This window comes from Bos indicus, chromosome 7 (assembly GCF_029378745.1).
Source record: "Bos indicus isolate NIAB-ARS_2022 breed Sahiwal x Tharparkar chromosome 7, NIAB-ARS_B.indTharparkar_mat_pri_1.0, whole genome shotgun sequence".
NCBI classification, from domain to species: domain Eukaryota; kingdom Metazoa; phylum Chordata; class Mammalia; order Artiodactyla; family Bovidae; genus Bos; species Bos indicus.
Genome location: NC_091766.1, coordinates 64,802,940 through 64,817,843, shown reverse-complemented (window position 1 = coordinate 64,817,843; position 14,904 = coordinate 64,802,940). Strand labels below are relative to the sequence as shown.

The 14,904-nt window shown below is 44.8% G+C and overlaps 1 protein-coding gene across 7 annotated transcripts in view; it reads right to left on the bottom strand.

Annotated features, from left to right (window-relative positions):
* Positions 1–943: 943 nt before the first annotated feature.
* GRIA1 (glutamate ionotropic receptor AMPA type subunit 1) overlaps positions 944–14,904 on the bottom strand; it is a 348,469-nt gene continuing 334,508 nt past the window's right edge. For all 7 annotated transcript variants that reach the window (XM_070793885.1, XM_070793887.1, XM_070793883.1 and 4 more), the window contains 2 exons: positions 11,650–11,784; positions 944–3,607 (listed from right to left, as the gene is read on the bottom strand). In XM_070793885.1, the coding sequence (XP_070649986.1) occupies positions 3,407–3,607; positions 11,650–11,784 (336 nt within the window). In that variant the 3' untranslated portion in view covers positions 944–3,406. The remainder of the gene's footprint in view (positions 3,608–11,649; positions 11,785–14,904) is intronic.

Sequence of the window (14,904 nt, the reverse complement as noted above, 5' to 3'; positions counted from 1 at the left end):
TGCTAAGGGCTTCCTTATTCAGAAGCACCCTAGATGCTGGAGGTGACCGCGAGTGGGTCTGAACAGTGACTGAAACCTCACACAAGTCTGCTAGGTTCTTTCCCTTCCGCCAACCCTTTTAAACCATGGTAGTCACTGCTTGAAATGCCACTGTTATTTTAGACCTCTGGCCCCTTCTAATGTGCAGAGTTCCCTAGTAAAGAAAACACTTGAAGCTGCTCTTAATCATTGGTATTTACGTGTCAAAAAATGTCAGGTCCTTTACAGAGTCCATCTTGCTCGAGTGGAAGAATAACTTTCAGGCAAGAAGAGGGGTCTTGTGGTCTGAGGACAACTGTCTCTTTAAAAGCCTGATCTAGATTTGGTTTCAGTTGTGACTCTGCACATCATAGGTACACCTGGACTCCAGCTGGGGGCATGTCTGGAAGACATTCCGTGTGAACCATCCAGTTCCCTAGAGGTGCTGTGACCACGGCAAGTTAAACCCTGCTCCTTACGCAGTTGGAACCATAACCCTTGAAAACCAATACCATTCTGTCTTTTTGTTGTTGTTATCTCATTTGGGTGAATAAACCACAGTGATCTAGTTCATGTGCAATGACTTTGTTTGAAGAACTCTTCTTGAGTCAGGAGTATCGGTCACCATTGAAAATGCACTGAACTTAGGCTTAACAATAAGGAAATAACATAGTTTAGTGCTCTGGCTTCAGAAATGGCACAAAAATGGAATGGACAAATATGAAAAGTAGATAATGGATCCACAGTGATTTAATTCTTGGTGATATTTTCATTTTATGCAAATACCAAAAGAAAAAAAAAACCTGTCTATTTGAAAGAAAAACAGGAACCAAGAAAAATATTTAGTGTTTGATCAAGCAAAAATCCTTTCACACATCTGCCAAGAGAGTTAAAACAAATAGAGATGTTAAATAAAAGGCCCAGGTACCAAAGAGCAAAATTTAATGAAAGCCAGAACTGTTAAGTATGGATTCCTGTTGAGAAAAATGTCAGTCTCCTTCAGTTTTCCCATTGCTCTATTTTTAAGAAAAGTGTAGTAAAAATACATAATACAAGTTAACTTTTTTCTTACTTTTGTTTTCCCCATCACCCCTCTGTCAATGAAAAACATCTTCTGCTGGAGTCTTGGACCCCTGCATAGCATACACACTCATTTCTAGCATAGCTGATCTGTTACTATCAGCTCATGTTACTGGTGAACTCAGTGGCTGAAGAGGCATCTTACCAGGCCAAAAACAAAATATTTTTGAAGCATGTTGATTGTAGAGGGTTATTTCGAACTCCTCTGAAATGCAGACTCCATAAAGGTGGGTCAGATCAGATTCTGCAGTGGTAGGCTAAGGGTTAGGGAAAATCTGGTGGGAGGACAATGGATGGGGAGGACACCAGCTGGGCAGTATCAAAAAGTGACAATCCTTCTCGAGGGTCCTGCTTCACGTACCATGCCCACATTGACATATGAGAGACTGAATGACACTTGAATTGAGAGGGCAGGGCGTTTGATTTGGGGATGGTTCTTTGCTATGGCTGATGAAAGGAGGAAGAGACATACAGCTGGTGGGGGTCCGTGGAGAGAATCCACATATGAAGCCAGTCATGCTGCATCTACTTGGAGGCAGGCTCCAAAACCTTTAGTTTGTCCATTGCTAATGATGATCCCTAGCAGAGAAGACTGGATAGAAGTTGGGGGGTGAGGGAACAAGCCAGAATGCGGTTTTCAGTAAATGCTGATGACACATGGCACACTCTAGGTGATGGTCATGCACCTAGGAGAGAGGTGCTGGAGAAAAGGAAGCTGACTGCACCAAGAATGAGAGTTGGGATCTCCAAGAAAGCCAGGTGCCAAGATCCCAACCAAAGTTGTAGTCAGCCTAGGCTTCTCTCCATGAACCCTGTCACTTCTCCAATCTTGTTTTAGTTTCACACTATGGGCACAATCCAGTGATTCTAGTCATTGGATTACAGCGTTCTCATTCTGTCTTAGCCAGGGGAAGGTTGGCCTCTTCAAGTTACAAGTTGGGATCAGAGATCTTAAGGTCTCCCAGTGTTGTTATCAACTCACTCCATCTCCCTATCCTTCAAATCATTCAGCCTTGGGCATTTCACTTTCCAAAGATGACAGTTCATCTGACCACCTGATAAAATAACACTCATACATGGACATAAAAACTCAAGTTCTCCAGGTCACTAAAACCCTGAACTTCACACTTGGTCTCTCACTCTTAGGACAGGGCACACTATAGAAAGTTCTATTGCTTGTGGGCTTGGATGAAGCTTCCTCTTCCAAAGTTCTTCCATCAGCTTTTTTTTTTTTCTTATTTATTTATTTTTTTTGCATTTAGCTTGTATAACATTTCCCCCACATCAGAGGCTCCAAGGAGAAAGAGTCTACTCTACAATGGGGTTGCTGCAGAGGACTATCAAATGAAAAGTGAGAATCAGGGATGAGAGTTTTCTGGATGTCAGCTATTCCCAAGGCTCAACTTGGTTTAGGAGGCCAGTTGCCCTTCAGCCACCAGAATGCCACTGGGCTTGAGCATAGCAGAAGGACATACTCCTCCAGGCTGAGCGTGACTCTATGACAAAGCATACTGTTCCACCTAGGGCCTGTGAGATGGCTGTTACACATTCAAGGAAGCTTTATCTGAGTCTCCAGCAATAACTTCGAGTCTTCTTCTGACTGCACATCTGCCTTTACAGCTTCTTTGCCACCCAGGGTCTGAGTTGCTTCACACATGTTTTTAACTGAGTCAGTGCCTGGGCAGTGCCCTGTGTGGAGAGGCAGCCCACTCCTCCAGCAATGTTGGTCTCCATCCATGGCTTGGGGCCGAGGTGTGGAGGGGATTTGGAGAGCTCCCATGATGAATTCATTTGAAGATTGTTGTTTTCCTTTTGCTTGCCAGTCAGGTGGAATGAATCTTGAAGCTCCAATCTGAAAACTAAAGTGGGATGGGTAGGGAGTTGGGAGTAAGAAGGAAAAGGAAGGGATCTAACAGAACCTGCAAACCATGGATATTAGTAAGAAAGAAAAATAGTGCACACACTAAGACACATGAACAACTGAATGAAAAGAAAGCAGTACAGTTTCCTCAATAGTGCTCCAGTGACACAGGCTCTATGTGACAGGGTTATTCTCCCCTTATTGCCGTACAGTGTTACTTGTCATCCTCACTTAGCCAACGGAAAAAGGCAAAAGAACATCAAAAAAGGAGAAGGGGCCGCAAAATGGTTTCTTGATTCTTCAGGAAAATCTGTTGAATCCTCCTCCTCATGCTCCTGGTGGTTGGTGGTGGTTGTGTTTCATTTTGTTGTTTTTGGCACTGAAGGGTGTGGGATGGAACTGGGGGAGCCTGGGCATACTCCCCGAGAGGGTCTCCATCTGCTCCAGTTACAATCCAGTGGCTCCCAAGGGCATCCCTGAACTGTGGCTCATGCAGGGGATCGATTGCATGGACTTGGGGAAGTCATGGCTGACTACCCGGCCGTTCTCTCCACTCCCGGCACCGCTGGCTCCTGCCCCACTGTTTCGGGGGAGCGTCGATGTCCGTATGGCTTCATTGATGGATTGCTGTGGGATCAAACAGAAACCCTTTTCAGGAGGACCGGGGGTTCTTCCCCAGGTCCTTGGCAATGACTGACAAGGAGAATGAGTCAACACTGGGCTTAAAATGTCACTCCAACTCTCCTCCCTACCCAGCTTGTTTTCTAATCTGTAATGCTAATCCTGACTTCCTGCGAACTCACAGAACTGTTACCTGGCTGTGGACTAGTCTGATTCCCCCTCTGGACCTCACGTTCTCTAAGTTTAATGAGATGTGCTGGATTGGGTGATCTCTAAGATCCTTCACCTTCTGTGATTCCTAAAGGTACGATGGTTCCATGGTAGTATTGATGATAATAAATGTAGCAACATGACCAAGTAGAAAAGCTCTGGAAATGGGGTTTAGGAAACTTAAGTTTTAGCCCTAATTCTGACATCAACTTGCTATGTGACTTTGTGCATTGCTCTCTCTCTAAACCTTTGAAATCTCCATGTTTGTTAAAGTGTATTAGAGAGAATGGTTCTATACTGCATGAAAAAATGAGTTGAAATGTTACACAAAATTGATGGTATATCATTGTTCGGTGAAAATTTAAAACTACTTATGATTACTTCTGGAAAAAAATGTCATCCTATCTCTAGCAGTGTGTGTTAAGAGAACATAGGACTTGTTTGACTAATACAGTGTGCATAATATAATAGGAAAAAAGCCTGTGCTAAAAAAATGAAAATGAATTCCAAAGATCATTATCTGTCATCCACTTCCCATTAGCATGTATAACCTGTACTTCTACCCTGACACATCAGATTGGTGCTACTGATTTGTGAAAGATTGTGACTTCTAGAATGTTGGAATTCTAGATGTCAAGAGAGCTCTAATGATCATCCCAAGATGAGATGAGTTAGACAAAATGATCAAGACCAGAATCTGTGATTATAATCATATCCTATTAGACAAGAGGAAGTGTTCTTTACTGAGTTCCTTTGGAGAATTAAATTTATGACCAGAAATCCAAACCCTCTTCCTGTCACCTCCAACTTCCTATTAAAAGATACCCATAGAAATTTTGAGGTAGGACGTAGTTTCTTGGTGAAAATAAACACGAAAAATTGTCTATGAGTTTAGAGATTTCTTTCTGTAAGGCCAGTCTATCCATCCTTCAAGACTCAATTTGTTCCTACCTCTTTGAAGTTGTCTTAGACTGCCCCAGCACGGCCTGCCCCCCATCCTCGCTAGTTCTCATACATTATACACTCGCTTGCAATGATTCTGCTTCAGGTATGTAACTTCTGTCTTCTTTAAGAGAGCTAACTGTCTGGAGAAGGACAAGGGCTGTGTATTCTCAATCCTTAGCTGCCTGCCAGCATGCCCAGCATGTTGTTAGAGGCCCAGTAGATATCTTTGAATATGTCTAAGAAAAGCCAAACACATAGGGCCAGTCTTAAAAAGTTGATGGCTTCCTCCTTTGCATATTGGCATGATTCTAGTGATCAGAGAAGTAAGTCAATCTCCTGTGGCCTCATGGACATAAACAGGGCAGTTTTGACCCCGTTGTTATTCTTTCTGCTACACTATGCTTTGGGAGGATCCTCTTATTATTGGTAATTCTGACAGTGTTTTAAAATAGTTTTTCTTTTAAAAAAAAATTCCATGATTCAGACAGATCTGCCCCATATGATGCTCCACCCACATGGGTTCTGTCTCCTCTTCAAACTCCTGGACATGGTGTATTTACATTCTGCCTGCACTGAAGAGGAAGTGTGACCTGGAGAGCATTCTTCTAAGTCAAGGTCACATCACCACCTCTGTGCTGCTCTATGGGGGAAATGTAAAAAGAAAACAGGAGGAATTCATGGTGACTTGTTCTCACTTTTACATTGTTGAAAAGAACTTTTTATTTGGGTGTGGGGGCAGTGTGGAACCTTCTATGAATTGGCTTGGGATGTCTATGTTCTATGAGTTTTCTCTGCCACACTCCTTTAATTAAAACAAAAAGTTTAAAGTTCATACAGATCACCCTGGGCTTTGTTTCTCAAAAGGTCTCACATATTTCCATAATATCCCAAAGAAGTCAGTGGTACTTGACATATTTATTTTAAAGGAGAAGGCTAGTGGCATAATCAGTATTGGTGCCTATGAGTCTGAGGTAACTAAGCCAGGCATGTAGCTAGAACTCTTCAAGTCATTCGGGATTGGTTTTCATGAAAGCTGAGGGGTTCTCAATGGTCAGTGACTCCATACTCCTGTTGATGGTGGGGGTTACCTGCTTACTGGTTTCCTTTCTAATCTCAGGAGAAGGAATGAATAGAGTCAAAATGGGAGTGGGAAGCATTGCTAAAAATGACCATTTCACTAGTTCTCAAACTTGGCTGCAGGTTCTAGGGGTTTCAGAGGAAGAAACACTGATGTCTGAGACCTGCCTCAGGGATGCTGACTGAATAGGTGTGGTGTGTGGCCTGGATGTCTAGAGTTTCAAACCCCCCACCCCCTCCACCCTAGGTTATTCTAGTATGCAAATAAGGTGGAAACACACTGGTCTTAGTTGATTTCACTTTATAGAGCAATTGAGGACTTGTCACTGACTTGCTTCAAGTTACAGTTATCTGTGACCTAGGGTCAAAGTGAATGAGCCCCTGCCTGTGGGCCCTCCTCCCCCTGGTAGCTAACACGTTGGAAGCTGATGTCCTCTTTCCCCTTGCCTCTGGGAACTGTGGTTCTCCCCTGTCCATCCTTGACATGCCAGCCATTCATCAAGTTCATCTTTATAAGTAGTTGTTTCTGAAACAGATACTCAGGGAGAAAAGGGTGAGTGAAAAGTCTAGCCTCAAAGTCCTGGAGTTGCTGCTTCAGAAACTCATTTATCTATCAGTGATGACACCCTAACTTTTCAGCTACTTGCTTTTCTAAGAAAAGTCTGCCCAGCCTCTGCACATCATAGAACACCCTAGTAAAAGCTCAGCCCTTGGTGATGCCTTCTAGTCAGAGGGACCACCTGCTGTGGAGGATGCACCTCCTACCCCCCCCACCCCCGACCCCCGGCACCCATGCCTGACCATGTACCTCAGCTGCTCATTAATTCCAGGGAAACATGCAAAGCCTTGATGGCCGTTTTCCACACAACCTGTGTCAGCACAGCCACTACAGTTATGAAAAGTCAGCGCCTCCGGGGGTGGGAGCGGCTGGGAATTATTTTTTTTGGGGGAATAATGTGGTAGATAATAAAGACCCTGGTTAGCCTTAATATCAGTTAAAGGCTCAGGTTTCTGTCTGTTTTCCCAGGCACAGGAGAGGTACAGGGTGTCTGAGAGTTTATTCAGTTTGGAGTATGTCTTAGATTTGAAAATTTTTTTTTACTGTGTGACAGTTTCAATTAGGCTAAAATGTTGGTGTTGCCTGAAGTCCCTTTCTGAGCCCCCAGATCTTCCTTGCTCTCCTTTCTCATCAGTCTTCCTGTGCCCAGTCTCCCTGGCCTTCCTCTTATGTCTGGGCAGGAGTTCTGGTTTTTGGGTCTGTGATCCTTGTGCCTCCTTTGGTGACAACCATCGTGCCCTGGTTAACTCCTTCTCTGCCTCAAGTCTGTTCAACATCACTGTTTCAGGGAAGCCTCTTGTCCTGCCCCTGACCCCATTCCCTGATTGGGACTTGACTGCTGTGAGCATTTTTCTTCAAACACTCATTGAACATATATTACACATTTGCTTATTTTCTGTCTGCCAATTAAACTCTCAGTTTCCTGAGAGCAGAGACTGTGTCTGGCTTGCTCCTGACTGGATCCTGAGGGCTGAGTGATGCCTAGCAGGCAGTGGTGCTCCATAGTCTTTGTAGAAGAACTGCCTGCAGGGTGCCTTCCCACTGTTTCTGTGATACTTGCTCTGTGTCCCGCTCATATGACATCAAAGGGGAAAGGGTCTCAGTAATGCACAAGCCAAGGATCATGTCCCATGGATGGCCCACACAACTAGATCAGACAAACCTAAGGAGAAGGACTGCATCTTATTTGTCTGTGTACTGTGGATGGGGTTTTGATGGGACCTAGTAGGTGATAAAAATTATCTTGTTGCCCTGTGGTCGGGGTGGAGAGAGAAATTGATGACGAGTGACTTGGCTGGTACCAAGAACCCAGGCTTTGCAGAAGCCGAATTGGAGATCTCATTCCTGTTCCACCAGCTCTGAGTTTATTGGAAAAACTACTTAACTTCTCTGACCCCCTATTTCTTCATCTGTAGAACTGCAAGCACAGGGTTAATGAAAATGTATAACAAATACTTTGAGCAGGGAAGTTACTAAAAAGGTATTTTTCCTTTTTTCCTCCCTTTCTTCTTTCTTTCTCCTTTCCTGCACCCTCTTCTTCTCTTTCCTCTCTTTTTCATGTAGGGTGGGGAAGGGCTCCTTAAATACTGTTGAGAAATAGGAGGCTGATTGTGAACTAGGTTTAGGGGCTCAAGGTCTTAAGAGTTGGCCACATACTGTAGTTAAGGGAAGAGACAAGAGGGAAGGTTCTTGCCAAAGGCCTTGAACACTGTCAATGTAGTCCTCTGTGTGAAGGTGGAGGCTGCACTTTTGAAAAGAGCTAATCTGCCTTTGGAGCAGGCAAAGTACAGAATGATAAAGAGAACTGCAAAGCAGCAAAGTCTGAGAGGCAAGCAGAATGTGTTCACTTATCTCCTTTGGATAAGAGAGGGGTTGATGGAGCTCTGAAAATTAAGGACTGGGTTGACTCTTAAGGCCCATAAAGGCATCTTTTCTGTAGGTAGAAGATTAAAAATTCTATTAGGAGTCTTATTGTGTTGGGCAGAAGTCATGCCAACCGGTGGAATTAACTATAGAAGATTGTGATGGAACAGCTTGCATTAATGATTCTAAGAGATCCTGATGTTGGCTCTTGAGAAATTTGATATCTTCCTTAGAAAGGGAAGGGAGAGAATGTCTCCCAGAAGTTATGGTATGACTCAGTTGACTTTCTTAAGAATTCTTGTCTTTACTTGCATGCTGTGACCTTCAGTGGTGAAGGTCAATGTTATACAGGTTTAAGAGGATCTTTGTTGTTAGCCACCCTGGTACCACCACCTGGCACTGACCATGATTAGTAGGATATGGTCATCCCATAGGAAGGGCTGGAAGTCCAGTCCTGCTTGGGCATGTCTGGTCTCATCAAATCTCATCATGGGGCCAAAAGCACATCAGGTGATATGTGTGCTTCCTGGCTGGGTGGTTCTGATGGTTGTGTTTGCTTCACCTAACAGCAGCTCCTTGCATTGCCTCACCCTATCCTCCAGGAGATTTTCTTTGGATACAATCCCACATTAATCTAACTAACGCTTACCCTATGTATGTGGGATGTCCAAAGAGAAATCAGATACAGCTTCTTACCTTAGGAAACTCACAATCTCTATGGCTTAAAAAACCCTAGGACATGTAAGTAGGGGCTATGAAATGAAAGTCTTAAGGAGGCTGTAGCTGGCCATTAAGAATATAATTCTAGTTAATAATGTAATTCTAGTAATTATTATTTACTTAGGGCTTACCATGGCCCAGGCATTTTGCAGAGCCTTTATATCCACTTTTTCATATAATCCACAACAATTTTTATAAGGTGTATATTGGGTTGGCCAAAGGTTTGTTTAGGTTTTCCATATGATGTTACTGAAAAACCCAAATGAACTTTTTGGCCAGCCCAGTGTTACCACTAGCCCCATTTTATGAAAAGGAGGATCAGAGAGCTATTGAAACTTGTTCAGGATGACTCAGTTAATGTGCAGAGCAGGCAAGATTTGTGCTCAGACATTCATTCTTCAGAGCCGTGCTGCGCTGTGTTTGAGGGAAGTTCCCTCAGTGAGCACCAGGCCAATCCTGGGAGCCTGGTTTCGGTTATGGCCCATGGGGGAGGTTTTGGGGGGTTGTAAAGGTTGTGCTCACCTAGGTCTTCTCCTTTTCCACTTACTGCCTCTGAAGTAACCTTTCTACACTTTTGAAGGGTAAGATAAGAGTCTTTAGACATATGTTTTGAATAGGGTAGGCAAAGACAGCCCTTCAGGTTCTAGGAGACCTTGTTGTGTCCAGCCAAGCTCCTTGGAGGTCTACACTGGATTTAGAATCTGAGGTCCATACTTTTGCTGTGCTTTGTTCTTTCTGAGAGGACCTGAACTTGGATGAACTGGTCAAGGGTGGGATGGAGGTGTTCCTAGGTCCCTGACCAAGTACTATCACACTACCGACCCTTAATTACTCCATGTGTACATCTTGGGAAGTTGACTTTGGGGTTTCCCTAGTGGCTCAGATGGTAAAGAATCTGCCTGCAATGCAGGAGACCTGGATTCAATCCCTGAGTTGGGAAGATCCCCTGGAGAAGAGAATGTCTTCCCACTCTAGTATTCTTGCCTGGACAGAGGAGCCTGGAAGGCTATAGTGCATGGGGTTGCAAAGAGTTGGATGCAACTGAGCAACTAATTATGGGACAGAAGACAGAGAGAGGCATTGGCTTGCATCAAGGCACATGGGTGGGTACACATGGAAAGCATGAGGTGGGTGGCTAGAGTATGGAGCATGTAAGGAGAGCAGATTGCCTGGGGAGGGGAAAGTAGGCTAGAACTATGATGTGGCAATGTTGAATGCCAGGACAGAAGGCCCTCCGCTCTCAACTCCCACTCCCTGTGTACAGAACTCAGTACAGAGTTTCCAAACAGGGGAAGCAAATGTCCAGCAATGTCTTCTCCAAGAGGGACCTGGAGGTATATGTAGGGTGGGTGCCTAAGGCAGGAAAAGGGTTGGTAGGAGGCTATGGCTGTGATCCAACAGTGGGTATGCTGAGTCTGGGAGCGATTGCATGTTGAAAAAAGGGCTTCTTAGGGCACATTCTGGGAGAGAAGATTCTGTCAGTGAGTCCTGTTAGTCCACTCAAGTCAAAATAATAGCCTAGGATACATTGCTCAGAATGACTGTGCTTCTTGCCACTTCTGATGGTTTGAATTCCACTTGTCCTTCCTCTTAATTTCTGGTTCTTCCCGGAAGCCTTCTCTACTTTCTCCCTCCTATATATCCCTATAGGTCTTCCTATCTATGCCATAGTTTGGGTCCCTGAGTAGATTTTCTTTGTTAAAAATGCTGAAGGTTACAGATAGTATCATAGTCCTCTCTGCCCCCTCATGATGTCTTGCTTGTAGTGTTGCTCACATGAATAACATTTCCTTGCCAAAATATTTTCTTTTTGAAGCTAAATGATGACAAGTGAGGGGTCTTGATGGTCATTTAGTCCAGACTCCCATTGGATACTTTGAATCTATACATTTGTCAAGAATTATTCAGCCTCTACATGTATGCCTCTAGTGATGGGCTGTGTGTTACTTACTGACACAATCCATCCCATTTTGGGATAGCTCTGAAAGAAAAGTAGATCTCACTTACTGTGTTCACATCTGTTCTCTGTAACTTTTAGTCATTAGTACTTGTTGTATATTTTGGGACTCCACAAAACTGATCTGTTTTCTTTCACTCCCAAGAATTCGTCATGTTTTTATGGGCAGCTCTCATAACTTCTATATTTCTTCTCTTTTTGAGTTAGCTGCCTTCACTATATTTGATGTGGTTTGGGGTCATCAGTTAATGTGCTTACCTCTCTGCCAAAGTCCATCTTACTGTATGATGGCCAAGAATAGACCTACCTCACCCGGCATGGCAAGGTCATCCACCTTGCAGAGGGAAGATGCCCGCTCTGCTGTTTTGGAGCTAAGCTGCAGTTAACGTGACCTCAGAGAGTCACTGCCAAGAGTGACCGTGAGGCAGTCACTCTTGCCTCTCACTGCCTTGAGTGTCCACTCAACCCCTACCTTTTCATCTCACCCCCCATCACTGGCTGATGCATCTGCTTTCTCAGGCCTCGTGTTTACCCTGACACATGCCAACATCTCCCTTCCTCTCTCACTGCTGCCTCTTTCCCTGCCACCTTCCTCATAACCTAGCTCTCTGTCATCCCCTGCCTCAAACTGACCGCCACCTCCCATCACTCCCCACCCTTTCTAGCAAAAGGGACTCCCAGGAAACCCAGCTGTATCACAGAACAGGTTAGGAAAAAGGTCTGGGAAGACGATGCCACCTTCATCCGCTTGGATTCGCTACGGGATTTGTAGCAGAACTCAATTAAGGCAACCAGCATGGCGAGTCCAAGTCCTCCGATCAGGATGTAGAACACGCCCGCCACATTGCTGAGGCTGAGAGCACTGGTCTTGTCCTAGGAAGAGGAGGAGGGAGAGGGGAGGGGGAAGAGTCCAATGAGCCAGGGGGCTAGAGACTAACCAAGCAGCAGCATTTTAACACACATACACTCAACCCCATCACCCTCTTTAACATTCATAATAGTTGGAAAGGCTTTGTATATATTGACAGAGTGCTCAACATTCCCCAGGAAAAAAATGTGTGCCTGTGTGTATGCATGTGTGTGTGTGTGTGTGACAATTCTCTGAGCATCCCTGATTATATTTAGTTGATAATTAGATTTCCATCCTCCCCAGTGCCTGTTTTAGGGTGGGGGATGCCACAAGAAGTCGGGGCAGTTTCCACCAAGATCTGCACCCCTGAGCTTACCCCATTCTTTCAGGAAACTGTGTCCCTTCCTTTTCAGCCGAATTCATGCCCCCCCACCCCCTCAGTTGCTCAGCAACACACTGGCCTTGCTTATTGTTTATGCCTGTGAGCATTTTTCTGTGAGTTGGTACTTAAAGTGAACTTTCTCCTAGATGTGCATTTGATTTCAATTTAATAAGACAGTTATTGTATGTATAATAAATATCAACCAATGTATACCTTTAACTTACTGTGCTGAGTCACAATGAAGGGAAAAAGAAAACTGGGGGGCTTGGAATAGAAAAAAGGCACTGAGGTAGAAAAATGGCTCCATTAAACCCTAATAATTATGCTTAATTGGAGTCATTTTTCTCATGGAGGTGCTTGCTGAAAAACTCCGTAGGCAGATTCAGATAGCTGAATTTAGAAATCTCTGTTGCCTGGGCTAAAAGATCTTGCACTAGTTCTGAATGGGCAGGACCGGGGAGCAGGGTACTTAATTCCTAGGGTCCTGGGGACAAGCGTCCATGTCCAGTAGGAAGTGAACAGAGCTCATTTCGCGGAGCCTGAGAAGCAACATCAGTTTGTGAGACCATCCCTGAGTTCTGTCACTTCTAATGGGATTCGAGTTGGGGACTGAGGGACAGCATCCTCCTAGTTGGTGAAAACAAACAAACAAAACTTCTGGTTATGGGGGAGGGTAATGACCTGGGGAGATCGACTGTGTTAGTACCTCAGTCGTGTCCAACTCTTTGCAACCTCATGGACTGTCGCCCACCAGGCTCCTTTGTCCATGGGATTCTCCAGGCGAGAATACTGGAGTGGGGTGCCATTCCCTTCTCCTGGGGATCTTCCCAAGCTAGGGATTCACTCTGGGACTCATGCCTTGCAGCAGATTCTTTACCATTTGAGCCACCAGGGAAGCTGACTTGGGGAGAGGGGGATCAATTAAATTCTTGACTCAGGCAAAAAAACATCTTTAGATCTTGGAAGCAGACTCATCCCCAGATGCCATGGTGGCTTGAACATCTTGGTTGATATTGTTTGCTCAGGTTTAGATTTCTCATCGAATTAAAATGAAATGCATGCCTCCTCTGGCACTGGTGCATAGCCGTGGTTGGTCGGTGGCACTAGGTAGGATTTTATATCTCTCTGTGTGTTCTTTTTCAGGTGGGGTTGTTGGTGAGTCATGCAGAAGGTGAGCTGTCGTACCCTAGGGACTACTCTGAATCTGGGTATGTGGAAAGGGGTCAGCAATTGACCAAGTCAGTGGCCTCTGCCCCAGTTCTACTTGGTGCATTGTACAGGATTCAGCTCGGCTGAGCTTGGGGACCACAGCTGGCAAATAGCAGCCTCCCTTCTCTCCCCAGAAGCCGCCTTGGCTGGCAGAGCTGTTGGATTATCTAAAGCATATTTCTCTGGTGGCTTCCTGTATTGCTAAAGCAGATGGTTCTTGAATATGGTTACACTTGGCAAGGTGTAGCCTGGCTTTGGAAGTGGTGGAAATGATTATTGAGAGGGGTAGAATTTCTCCTGCTCTGGTATCGTGGCCTGACAAGGGAAATATGCAAAAATGAGTTTGGGGCTTGGTTCAAGAGTTGGCTGAACAAGTAAATTCTCACTTGGCTTGGTTTTTCAGAATGCTCAAAATGTCTGCCTCTTTGGTGTTTGTGAGTTCTGTAGTTCCCCTGGGAAGTAAGTCTTTAGAGTTTTTGGAGGACTTATGATTTATAGAAGTTCCTACAAAGCTCTCCTGTGTGGGCAGGCCTGGGGTGTGGTGGGGAGGCACATTACTGTATTATCAGCTCACAGCTTGGAAGAGAGTGGTTGACAGTGAAGCTCGGATGGAGTGGATGGGGAACTGGCCTGTGGGGAGGTGGTAGACAAGAAGGCTAGGAAGAAAGGACTGAGTGCTGTTGACTTCACCAGCTGATCAGCCTTTCAGCAGCTGAAGTACATCTTGCCTCCTGGTTACCAAGGCTGTTTTTGTTTCCTTCTTTATAGTCTTTTCAAGTTTACTTTGGTTGTAGATTATCTTCAAGGATAAGGGAGTGGTGGGCACCTTTTTTGGTTACTATCTTCAAAAAAAATCATAAAAAGCCATCTTCCTCCCTGACTGTAGAAGGTGGACTGTCCATTTGTGATACATCATGTAAGGAAGGAGGGTCAGATCTTCATATGGAAGTGGGAATAGGAGGCATAGTCTGTGTATCTGCAGGAGGAAGGTCCAGTGACTGAGTCTTTGTATCTGGAGGTAGAGAGCAGCCTTCACTTCTGAGGGAGGTCTCTGGCCCATGGGGATGGCAGTCTGTGTTGGTGAGGGGACATATGCCATACAAACCAAACCAAGAGGGCAGTCAGATGGTATGGGCACTGCCACCTCTAGCAGGACACAGTGCTATGGATCCTTCTTTATGTTGACACAGTCCTGGGAAGACCTCTGGAATCAAGGGAGCACCTGAGTCACCAGCAGTATCAGAAAGAAAACTTAGATGAAGCATTACCATCTAAATTTGGCACAGTGTGATAGGGTGTATAATGAAGGGCTGGTGGGTGTTGGCGTCTTCTTGGCTCATGTAGTTGAGGAGTTTACATTTAGGCAAGGTTTCTAATTTCCCTTGGGTATGCCACTGACTTTGATAGCACCAAATTTAGTTCTTTCGAGGAGACCCAAGCCATAATCTTCCATCAAGTTGCCTTTACCGACTTTCTTTGACTTTGTCTGTTGGAATATGATGAGGTATCCTGGGGCAGAAACAAAACTTCCAGTTATTTAAGGATCAGAACT